At 44.3% G+C, this 12,517-nt stretch overlaps 1 protein-coding gene across 16 annotated transcripts in view; it reads right to left on the bottom strand.

Moving 5' to 3' along the window:
* The window catches only part of FNBP1 (formin binding protein 1), a 301,149-nt gene that overhangs the window by 122,597 nt on the left and 166,035 nt on the right, over nucleotides 1-12,517 (bottom strand). For all 16 annotated transcript variants that reach the window (XM_040324630.1, XM_040324626.1, XM_040324622.1 and 13 more), the window contains exons 5-6: nucleotides 12,234-12,296; nucleotides 4,134-4,238 (exon numbers count right to left, since the gene is read on the bottom strand). In XM_040324630.1, coding sequence (XP_040180564.1) covers nucleotides 4,134-4,238; nucleotides 12,234-12,296 — 168 coding nt within the window. The remainder of the gene's footprint in view (nucleotides 1-4,133; nucleotides 4,239-12,233; nucleotides 12,297-12,517) is intronic.

Here is a 12,517-nt window from a genome sequence, read left to right on the forward strand (position 1 = left end):
CTGTGGTGCCAAGGGTTCTCAGAGGGCCTATGGACACAATGGACCACCTCAGAAGTTTGGGTGGCACTATGGGGGGGCTTGAAGCTCTGCCGCAAACATGGAGCACTTGTTGCCTGAGGGTTCTCAGAGGGTCTAGGGGTACTGGGAGTGGTTGAAGCGCACAATGGACCACCATGGAAGGTTGGGTGGCACTATAAGGGGGGGGGGGGCTTGAGGCTCTGCCGCAAGCTTGGAGCACTTTTTGTCTGAGGGTTCTCAGAGGGTCTAGGGGCACTGGAAGAGGTTGAAGGGCACAATGGACCACCATGGAAGGTTGGGTGGCAATATTGGGAGCTCGGAGGTGCTGTAGGAGGTTAGGGGATCTGCAAGTGACTTGAAGCGTGGAAAGAGGGAGGCTGTGGCCCAGGGGTTGAGAGCCACTGCTATAGAGCACTGGTGGATGATAAAAAGGAAGGTAGGTAGTGCCTGTTCCCTGTATACCTCTCAAGGTTTCATTAAAATTTGAACTGGAGTGTTTCTTCATGAGTCAGAGGGAACAACAAAACCTTATCCTTTTACAGGACTCGTAATAAGTAACAGTATCACGCGGAAATACCCAATATCAGTGTGGTTATGTAATTTCATCCAGAAACAATTGGGTGTTATATGTCCATCTGAAGAGTCTCTTCTTCTGAATGAAAAGCTTATATAACTTCAGGGCATGTCACACGCTCCATCTGCAGACTGAAGCGGCCGCTGTTCACCAGCAGCACACAAGGACAGACGCCTATCACAGGCGGGAGCCGCCACCACAATTATTGTGATAACCTCCTGCTAAATGCTTCTTAGTGATAGCAGGAAAACCACGTCAGGGCTCATTCAAATGAGAGTGACTTTCCTCTGCATGCAGAAGCATGTTTGAAGAAGAAGAAAAGTTGTGTTTTTAATTAATTTTAATGAGTTGTAATTGTTGCCGAGTGTATTTATGTGTTTATAGCTCATAAACAAACTGGTATGCAAGTAAAGGGATTAAGGGCTGATTCACACCAGAAGCCATGCTGATTGCACCGCAAGGCAAAAATGTTTTGCTTTTAGTTTTACTTTAAATGAAATCTGTCATAAAGTAAACATGCTGGCTTCCACTTCTGACCTCCCCGTCTGAAATTGCTAGTTGACTGGCTGTCATGCTGGCCCACAATTTCTAACCCAGGACAACTAAGCAGATAAGGATATTGGACCTTTTTTCAGACACTTGTTCCAAGTCAATAATTCAGAAAATACTGAAGGCAGTCAGTCCAACAGCCAGGAAGCTAGCATTTTCAGAAGCAGGCCAGCACTGACAACTCCTGTATTTCTCCCAATGGCAGAAACAATTAGGACCAGTTCACACCAGAATGCAGTGTGGCAAAACCGCATTCCATGCACGTTTCTCACACCGCATTCAAAATGCACTGCCGTTGCGATCTGCAGCGGGTGTCAATGTTAAGGTAATGACACCTAACGCAGGTCTCAAATGCAGTGCATGTGGCGGCAGATCACATGGTACAGAAATACCATCTGGTTGCTCTCCGGTTTTAATAGTAGTGCATAGTCCTTCATGAAAATGATTGGGCACGAATCGCACTGCAATGAACTTAGTCCTCAAATGGACAGATGTAACAGGTACACCACAGGTAAATTCAATATAAGTAGACACATGGGGGTTGATTTAGTAAAGGCAACTAGACTGTGCACTTTGCAAGTGAAATTGCTCCAGAGCTTAGTAAATGAGGTAAAGCCTCATTTTGCAAAGGCTACCCAATCATGTGCAAGGAAAATAAAAAAAAAACAGCATGTTTGCTTGCATGCAATTGGATGATATAAGTCAGCAGAGCTGCTTATTTACTATGTTCTGGAGCGACTGCTCATGCAGAGTACAACTACACTTTGCAAAGTGCACAGTCTATTTGTCTTTAGTAAATAAACCCCTTAAAGTCATTCAAGATCTGTGCACAGTATGGGTTCTGATTTAATTAAAGGTACAAGTTGTAGAGCTGTCATGCTAAGCCTAGATTCATTACCTAGCAAGTCATTAACCTGCAGAACAGGTCAGACTTCAGAATACCTGGCTGCATGCTTATTCCACGTCAAAGGTTCTTGAAGAGCATTTAGGCTATGTTGGGATAACTACAGAGTTTTACTGGGTACTTTACAGCATGGAAAGAAGTACATATTACTGAACACTAATGCCGTGTACACACCATCACTTTATGTGATGAAAAAAAACGACGTTTTTAAAAACGTCACTTTAAATGACCGTGTGTGGGGGAAAACTTCGTTTTATGTCTTGTGAAAAACGACAATTTTTTTTTTAAGCATGCTTCAATTTTACTTTACGTTTTTTACTTCACAGAAATTGACCGTGTGTAGCAAAAAACGACGTTTAAAACGACGTTTTTACACCCGCGCATGCCCAGAAGCTAGTTAGGAAGTGAGCTTCAATGGAAAAACGTGGTGAACGTAACCTCGCTTTGCTAGAACATTGTGAAAAAACGATGGTGTGTAGGCAACTTCGTCTTTGAAAACTGAAGTTTCAAAAACGTTGTTTTTTACTTCACAGAAAATGTTGTTTTTTTTCCATCACATAAAGTGATGGTGTGTATGCGGCATAAGATATTCCAATGTGATTTTTATATACATAATATATACAACATATGTATATGTTACTATCAGCTCCTGTGTCATGTGCTGTATGAGCCCTTCTCTAAGGCGGGCCATAGATGGTGCGATTTTCTTTTTTCTGCAACCACAGGTTACAGAAAACAAAATCGCTTGAGTCAGTGTTGATGGGGGATTCCCTCCCACAGAGCTATTGGATTCTCCTGGGAGTCATTCCTGCCGCTGGCACTAATCACATACCAAGAATCGACGTGCTGGTTGTACCCAAGTCAATTGATGGATCAACTTGGGTACATTCAGGCTGCCCATACATGGTTCAAACCTCGGGTGGTCCCTGCTGATTCAGCTGAGATTCAAACCATCTATGGATGGCTTCAGTATGCCCCATACCTAGAAACTACAAGCTATCAGACATACACGTATTTATCGGCGTATAACACGCACAGGCGTAAAACATGCACCCCAACTTTAAGAGGGGCGTTTCAGGAAAAAAACTTCCCACCGTCCCCTGCACAGTACACGGACCCTCTGCACAGGACACAGGCTCCCAGCACGGGACACTGACTCCCTGCACGGGACACAGACTCCCTGCACAGTACACGGACCCCCTGCATGGGACACAGACTCCCTGCACAGTACACGGATCCACTGCACGGGACACAGACCCCCTGTATGGGACACAGACTCCCGGCACGGGACACAGACTCCCGGCATGGGACAAAGACTTCCGGCATGGAACAAAGACTCCAATTCATTATATAGCCCCCCTGCACTCCCAGGGGACCCCCAATCTCCTGGGTCAGCATTGCCAGCATACTGTAAAGTTGAAAAAACATCACTGTCTGCCTCTTCTCGTACATCGCTCCTCCTGTGTCACTGTCATAAATCGAAGCTTCTAAAAACCTCAATTTACACCGCTCTTTTGTGAACCTGGTCATGTGACTGCTCTCTTCTGATTCATTGACAGTCACATGACTGCTCTCCTCCTCTAATCAAAAGCTACACTCGAGGAGGCAGAGTGGGAGGAGGAGAGCGGGCAGAAAGAGCGGCGTTAATTGAGGTATTTAGAGGCTTTCATTTACATTGAGGATGGCACAGGAGGAGCAGTGTATGAGAAAGGACTGGCAGTAATGTTTTCTTAACTTTAAGGTATGCTGGCAGATTGTGGACCACCTTGTAATGTCTATGACAACTGTGCACAACTGGGACACAAATACACAGATCTAAGCAGCACAATCAAGGCAGGAGCCAATAGCATCTCTCTATCCAAAACAAAAAGTTATATTGAACCCATCAGGTTTCTACTGCTGTCTGTATCCCTGTTGGGGAGAATGACCCTCTCTATTTGTCCTGGTGACGATCGTCAGGTGATAAAAAAAATCTAAAATTTTACAGCTAAAAGGTGAACAGGAATAAAGAGAAATTAAACTTTATAGATCAGTTTTGGGTGGGCTGACCTAAGAAGAAAAAGTCATGTCTATTAACATTTCACTTACTTTTTCCACATCTGCTTTTGTCACGTTGATGTCAGCATCCATCTTTTCGAAATGTTGCTGCGCCCGATCAGCCTCCTTACAATCCCTCTCAAATCTTCTTTTACTCTTCAAATGAAAAGGGGAAAAAAAAAAGTTAGACCTAACTGAATGCAGAAAACATGCCAACATGTACAAAGAAAAAGTGCAAGTAAACAATACATCCTAAGGCTGGCCTTAGGAGGTTCAAGAGTAAAAATAAAAAAATAAAATAATGTGGTTGTGTAAGTGTGCACAGTGCACACCCTCTTGTAACTGGGGATGTAGCTGTGTTCAGAATTAAGCAATCACATTCAAAGTCATGTTAAATAGGAGTCAGTACACACCTGCCATCATTTAAAGTGCCTTGGATTAACCCCAAATAAAGTTCAGCTGTTCTAGTAGGTCTTTCCTGACAATTTTTTTGTAGCGTCCTAAAGGAAAAGCCATGGACCGCAGAAAGCATCCAATGCATCAGGAGAATCTCATTGTTAAAATGTATCAGTCAGGAGAAGGGTACAAAAGAATTAGAGGCATTATATATACCATGGAATACAGTGAAGACAGTCATCATCAAGTGGAGAAAATATGGCACATCAGTGACATTGCCAAGAACTGGACGTCCCGCCAAAATCTATGAAAAGACAAGAAGAAAACTGGTCGGGGAGGCTGCCAAAAGGCCTACAGCAACATTAAAGGAGCTGCAGGAATATCTGACAAGTACTGGCTGTGTGGTACATGTGACAACAATCTCCCGTATTTTTCATATGTCTGGGCTATGGGGTAGAATGGCAAGACGGAAGCCTTTTCTTACAAAGAAATGCATCCAAGCCCGGCTAAATTTTGCAAAAACACATCTTAAGTCTCCCAAAAGCATGTGGGAAAATGTGTTATGGTCTGATAAAACCAAGGTTGAACTTTTTGGCCATAATTCCAAAAGATATGTTTGGAGCAAAAACAACACTGCACATGACCCACCGTGAAGCATGGTGGTGGCAGCATCATGCTTTGGGGCTATTTTTCTTCAGCTGGAACAGGGGCCTTAGTCAAGGTAAAAGGAATTCTGAACTATTCCAAATGCCAGTCAATATTGGCACAAAACCTTCACCTTCTGCTAGAAAGCTGAACATGAAGAGGAACTTCATCTTTCAGCATGACAATGACCCAAAGCATACATCCAAATCAAGAAAGGAATGGCTTCACCAGAAGAAGATTAAAGTTTTGGAATGGCCCAGCCAGAGCCCAGACCTGAATTCCATTGAAAATCAATCTGTGGGGGTGATCTGAAGAGGGCTGTGCACAAGAGATGCCCTCGCAATCTGACAGATTTGGAGTAAAGGGGCACATCACTCTTGCCTATTCTGATCTCTGCCTCCTCTGCACAGGACTTGTACCTTTGGCAAGGCAGAGGCTGTGATCAGTCTGTGGCCTCTCCCGGCTCCCTTGTCCACCCCACAATGTCATTCTATCAGAAGAGCAGGGGGTGGGAGGAGCTCTCCATTCCAATCTGCCGCTCCTCCTGCCCCCTGATTGGATGACATTGTCGGGAAGGAGCGGGCGGCAAAGGACACACAGGCATGGCGGCACAGCAGGAGGTGAGCAGTCCTGATAGCTCTGTGCAGACTGTGGTCACCGCTCATCTCCAGCTGTGTGGCCCGGGCAGCAACAGGCCATGGACTGGCACCGGTCCACGGCTCGGGAGTTGGGAACCCCTGCTCTACAATGCTGTATCTGCTTTTCAACAGAATTGAGTAAAAGATTTGGATAATCATGAAATGAGTTACTCCTGTACTGCTGCCAGTGTAGCACCTGAATGGCAGCTTGTCCATTACACTGTAGTCATAACCAAAGGCTCTATCCCATTGGGTGTCCCAGTTTCGATAAGAGTTTGTAGGCCAATGTAGAGCATGGCCAGGGCCGGCCTTAGGTGTTCAGGCGCCCTGTGCGAGCTAATCCTGTGGCGCCCCCCCCCCATCTTCACCCCTTGCCCCCTGGTCACCTAAACATACACAAAGAAGCTGTCCGGGGCCCCTCTATCCTCTGCCGGGAGCCTGGGGAGTGACAATGAGGAGGAAGAGGTGAGGCAAGAGTCAGCGGAGCCCTTAGGTGGCAGTGCACCCTAGGAGGCTGCCTTCCTAATCTGCCTAGTGGTAGCGCCGACCGCCCGGCCCTGCTGCGACTCACATTTTGCGAGCTGCGATGGCCGCACGGCGCCCCTGTTGCCCATGGCGCCCTGTGCAGCCGCACAGCTCGCACACCCCTGAGCATGGCTGTGGATTCCCACTTGAGAACTGCTGCCAAACTTAGCCATGTATAAAAAAAGAAAAGGAAGCTCCAACAGTGCGGGATCACAGCGGCTCATCTTTTGTGGCCCTTGGTTATAGTGCATGAAATATGGGACTGCTTCAGCTGGAGAAGACAAATGCTTTACGAAATTGGTGATAATTCCTTCTTGTCCAGAAATGCAAATATTTTAGGTGGCGTTCTATCAGAATGATTTATTTTTATATTTACACGAAATCTAGACATAGATTTAATTTGCATGATTTCATTTTTATGGCGGGGGGAGGGGGGGTGTTCTGGTTTATGAAATCACAGAGCGACTGTAACACAAACAGACACAAACAGAGGCTTCGAGAAAACGACGGTATCTACTTGTCAGTGCAGGAAATGGCTTCTGGAGGAAGTGCTGTCACCAAAATAGTACAAACAATTCTGCACTCGCTCTCTGCAGACTGTCAGACAAGCGGTCAGATCAGGTCTGTTACTGGGAGTCTGGTTTAGTTTATTGTACCCGGCATAACACCCGTCTAACTGCAGAGTGCCTGGCATCATCAGTAGAATGGGAAATGCCTGACCCGCTGCCTGGTCACCGCTCAACAGGGTGGATATAAATCAATGATTTAAAAAAAAAAAAAAGTGGATTTAAATACATTTTTTCGATTTTTATCAAAAAAAATTTAACCACTTAAGCCCCGGACCATTTTGTTGCTAAATGACCGAGCCACTTTTTGCAATTCGGCACTGCGTCGCTTTAACTGACAATTGCGCGGTCGTGCGACGTGGCTCCCAAACAAAATTGACGTCCTTTTTTTCCCACTAATAGAGCTTTCCTTTGGAGGTATTTGATCACCTCTGCGGTTTTTATTTTTTGTGCTATAAAAAAAATAGAGCAATCATTTTGAAAAAAATTCAATATTTTTTACTTTTTGTGATAATAAATATCCCCCAAAAAGATATAAAAATATTTTTTTTCCTCAGTTTAGACCGATACGTATTCTTCTACCTATTTTTGGTATAAAAAAAAAAAATCGCAATAAGCTTTATTGATTGGTTTGCGCAAAAGTTATAGGGCCAGATCCACATACATGTAGATCGGCGTAGCGTATCAGAGATACACTACGCCGCCGTACCTTACCTGGCGCATTTTCGAATCCTCAGCGATTTTGCGCCGTAAGTTACGGCGGCGTAGTGTATTTCTGGCGGCGGATTTCAAATTGGGCAGGTTTCATTTAAATGAAGCGCGTCCCCGCGCCGAATGAAATGCACATGCGTCGTCCAGAAATTTCCCGCCGTGCTTTGCGCGAAATGACGTCGCAACAACGTCATTTTTTTAACTTAGACGTGAGTTACGTCCATCCCTATTCACGGACGACTTACGCAAAAAATTCAAATTTCGACGCGGGAACGACGGCCATACTTAACATGGCAATTCTATCTATACGCCGCAAAATACCAGCTTTAACTATACGCCGGAAAAAGCAGACTACAGACGACGTTAGAAAATGCGACGGCTGCGGGTACGTTCGTGGATCATCGTAAATCGCTAATTTGCATACCCGACGCGGAAAACGCCACCCAGCGGACGCCGAAGTATTGCATCTTAGATCCGAAGGCGTACGAAGTCGTACACCTGTCGGATCTAACCCAGAAGCCGTCGTATCTTGTTTTGAGGATTCAAAACAAAGATATGACGCAGGAATTTTGAAATTACGTGGCGTATCAATATAGATACGCCGGCGTAATTTATTTGTGGATCTAGCCCATAGCGTCTATAAAATAGGGGATAGTTTTATAGCACTTTTATTAATCATTTTTTTTTTTTACTAGTTATGGCGGCGATCTGCGATTTTTATCGTGACTGCGACATTATGGCAGACACATCGGACACTTTTGACAAATTTTTGGGACCATTGTCATTTTTACAGCGATCGGTGCTATAAAAATGAACTGGTTACTGTGAAAATGACACTGGCAGTGAAGGGGTTAACCACTAGGTGGCACTGTAGGGGTTAAGTGTTCCCTAAGGAGTGATTCTTACTGTAGGAGGCGTGGCTTGCTGTGACACGTCACTAATCGTGTTCCCAATGACAGGAAACACGATCAGCGACAGTGTCACTAGGCAAAACAGGGAGATGTTGTGTTTACACTAACATCTCCCCGTTCTATCTCTCCGTGAGACGATTGCGGGTATGCCTGCGGCGATCGAGTCCGCGGGACCCACAGGCGTGCGCCCACAAAAACAACCGCTTCTTAAATGGGACGTACAGGTACGTCCTTTTGCCTGCCCGTGCCATGCAGCAGACGTATATCTGCGTGCGGCAGGCGGCAAGCGGTTAATAAAATGCTTTTGGAGTAAAAATCTATCTAAAGATAATTTTCTATTTAAGATAAATTAATAATTTTGTTTATTAAGCATGAAATGGAGTTTAGATATGTAGCATGAGTCTGTATATTCCGCAATATTTACATTTATGGTAAATTTATTCAATGAATCCAAACTCTGAGAACATGCACTGCATTGATGCATTCACGCAATTTCACAGTAACAATGAGATAAACCAAAGTTCAGGAATATTTCTGTATCCCATTGTATTGCAAATCTATGTACACTACAAACTGTATGATTGCATCAGTTCTGATATCGCTGTTTTACTAATCTGACAGCTTATTATTCTAAATAAGAAACCTTCATTTTGTTTGCAAATAATAAAGATTCTAGCTACCAGCGAGAATGAGTCCTTACATGTAAAGAGCGCCTGCCATTTCAGATCCATCATGGCAGCGCCTGTTAGCGGACATCCACTTCCCTGCAGCCGCCACGTCCCTCAAATTGTGTCACTGCCGCATCACCAGCCGCCCCATTATAGTGAATGGGACTGAGGAAAGAGTAACCGCTCAGACGAACCAAAGAGCCTTCTCACTGGATACAAACCATGGGTGCGGGCGATGCAATAGAAATGCAAAAATAGGGGATAACTTGGACAGCCGCACTCCAAAAAACGTTCCTTTTATTAAAACTGGTCACAAAAAATACATGCCACAGCAAAAATGAAAACAGAAACTGACGCGTTTCACACCGTTACACAGTGCTTAATCATAGCTATGATTAAGCACTGTGTAACGGTGTGAAACGCGTCAGCTTTTGTTCTAACTTTTGCTGTGTCATGTATTTTTTGTGACCAGTTTTAATAAAAGGAAAGTTTTTTGGAGTGCAGCTGTCCAAGTTATCCCATAGTGAATTGGACTGTTGGTGAGTTAACAGCGAGACAGAGGAGGAGCCACTGCAGGACAGAGATGACAGTTGTTCCTTAAAACTTTGGATTTAAATCAAGACTTTTTACTAGTGATTTAAATCATGATTTAAATCAACTTGATTTAAATCAAATCCACCCTGCCGCTCAATACACAAATATTACAGATGTATATTAGCTTATAGAGAGACCACGACTGGCTTCCTCAACCCCATTCACTATATATCCAGAACAGGCCATGTTTTCAGCATTTCCGTAATGCATTTAACTTAATCTGCCTTATTGGGTTACAGCATGGTGATTCTCAGCCAGATCTCTCACGGGGAATGACAGGATGCGAGTAATCAGCTGTCCCTGCTAAAAGACATCCAAGACTCGGAAGTGCCTATCACCCTTATTCAAAGCCGAACTCCAAACAAAAATAGGAAAATTGTTTTCAGCAACGTGCCGAAAGCGATTTTACCACAAATTTGTCACGATTTCACTGTGCTTATGGTGTGCTTTTCATAGGTCATGTGGCTCGAAAAATGCATCAAAAACACAACACGGGTGCTTTTTTGATGCGTACTTGCTGCGTTTTCAACGCATTTCAATAGGGAGGTGCTGACCAAATATGCACCAAAAGTACAGAAAGCAGGATTTTTAACCCCTCTTCGAAAGATGCCGATAATGGCCAACAATAAATTACGTGGGCCAGATTCAGGTAGATCAGCAAAATTTCCCGACGTGCATTGCTCCCACTGACGTCACTAGGACGTCAGTGGTTTCGACGTGAGCGTAACTTGCGACGTGCGGGTTTCTGAATCGGCGTACGCAAACGATGTAAAAAAATTCAAAATCAACGCGGGAACGACGGCTTAACCACTTAAGCCCCAGACCAATATGCAGCCTAAAGACCCAAGGTGTTTTTACAGTTTGGGACTGCGTCGCTTTAACAGACAATTGCGCGGTCGTGCGACGTGGCTCCCAAACAAAATTGGCGTCCTTTTTTCCCCACAAATAGAGCTTTCTTTTGGTGGTATTTGATCACCTCTGCGGTTTTTATTTTTTGCGCTATAAACAAAAATAGAGCGTCAATTTTGAAAAAAATGCAATATTTTTAACTTTTTGCTATAATAAATATCCCCCAAAAACATATATAAAAAAAAAATTTTCCTCAGTTTAGGCCGATACGTATTCTTCTACCTATTTTTGGTAAAAAAAAAAATCGCAATAAGCGTTTATCGATTGGTTTGCGCAAAATTTATAGCGTTTACAAAATAGGGGATAGTTTCATTGCATTTTTATTATTATTTTTTTTTTTACTACTAATGGCGGCGATCAGCGATTTTTTCCGTGACTGCGACATTATGGCGGACACTTCGGACAATTTTGACACATTTTTGGGACCATTGTCATTTTCACAGCAAAAAATGCATTTAAATTGCATTGTTTATTGTGAAAATGACAGTTGCAGTTTGGGAGTTAACCACAGGGGGCGCTGTAGGAGTTAGGGTTCACCTAGTGTGTGTTTACAACTGTAGGGGGGTGTGGCTGTAGGAATGACGTCATCGATCGAGTCTCCCCTATAAAGGGTATCACTCGATCGATGCAGCGCCATAGTGAAGCACGGGGAAGCCGTGTTTACATACGGCTCTCCCCGTTCTTCAGCTCCGGGGAGCGATCGCGACGGAGTGGCTAGAAACAAATAGCCGCGCCGTCGTCCCGGATCGCTCCCCGAAGGAACCCGACCGCCGCGTGTAGTGGGGGGGGTCCCGATTGGACCCCCGACCCACATCTAGGCAGGCACGTACAGGTACGTTGATGTGCCTGTCCGTGCCATTCTGCCGACGTATATCTACATGAGGCGGTCGGGAAGTGGTTAACATTGGCTGCGCCTCATAGAAGCAGGGGTAAGTATACGCCGGGAAAACCGCTACGAAAACGTCGTAACAAACTGCGTTGGGTCCGCGTACGTTCGTGAATTCGCGTATCTCGCTGATTTACATATTATTCAGCGTAAATCAGCGGGAACGCCCCCCGCGCCATTTTCAAATTGAAAATAAGATCCGACGGTGTAACACTGTCGGATCTTAGCCATATCTATGCGTAACTGATTCTATGAATCAGGCGCATAGATACGACCAGTGTAAGTCAGAGATACGATGGTGTATCAGGAGATACACCGTCGTATCTCTTTGTGAATCTGGCCCCGTGAGTTGGTCGGGAAGTGGTTAAAATATCACAAAGTGACATTCCAGTTATCTTTACGCACCACAGTGTGCTGCGATGCAGTACAGTAGGTCACAACACACTGTGCTAAAAAACAAAAGCAAGTATTTCTGCACATGCACAGTACAGTGGTGTGCAATGAACGCATAAGGCTGAAGTCTTATGATGGGACTTTGTTAAGCAAGGATGTCTAGCACAGGCCAATGCATATGGTGTAAATTGTCCCTTCGTTATTTGCCTGGAGGACCAGCAATTATAGCTGTCATTAGAGCCTCCCTGCCCTCAGGGAGATTCATGCGACCCCCGGGTGCCCAGCCCTGACCTCTCCTCCCTTTCTTACCGATTCAAGCTGTTTCCAGCAGGTCTCAATGTGCTGCTGTGCCTTGCGACCTTCATGGAAGTTCTGCGGGAGGAAAAGAGAGACAATCGTTACAGCAAACTACAAAGAACATAGGAAATGTCATAAGAATAACATACATTCTGGACATATAACAAATGTTCATAAAACATCAGGGATCATAGAAGGAAGCCCATTGTTGTGATGATATATATATATATATATATATATATATATATATATATATATATATATATATATATATATATATATATATATAGCAGATC

This window comes from Rana temporaria, chromosome 9 (assembly GCF_905171775.1).
Source record: "Rana temporaria chromosome 9, aRanTem1.1, whole genome shotgun sequence".
Taxonomy (NCBI): domain Eukaryota; kingdom Metazoa; phylum Chordata; class Amphibia; order Anura; family Ranidae; genus Rana; species Rana temporaria.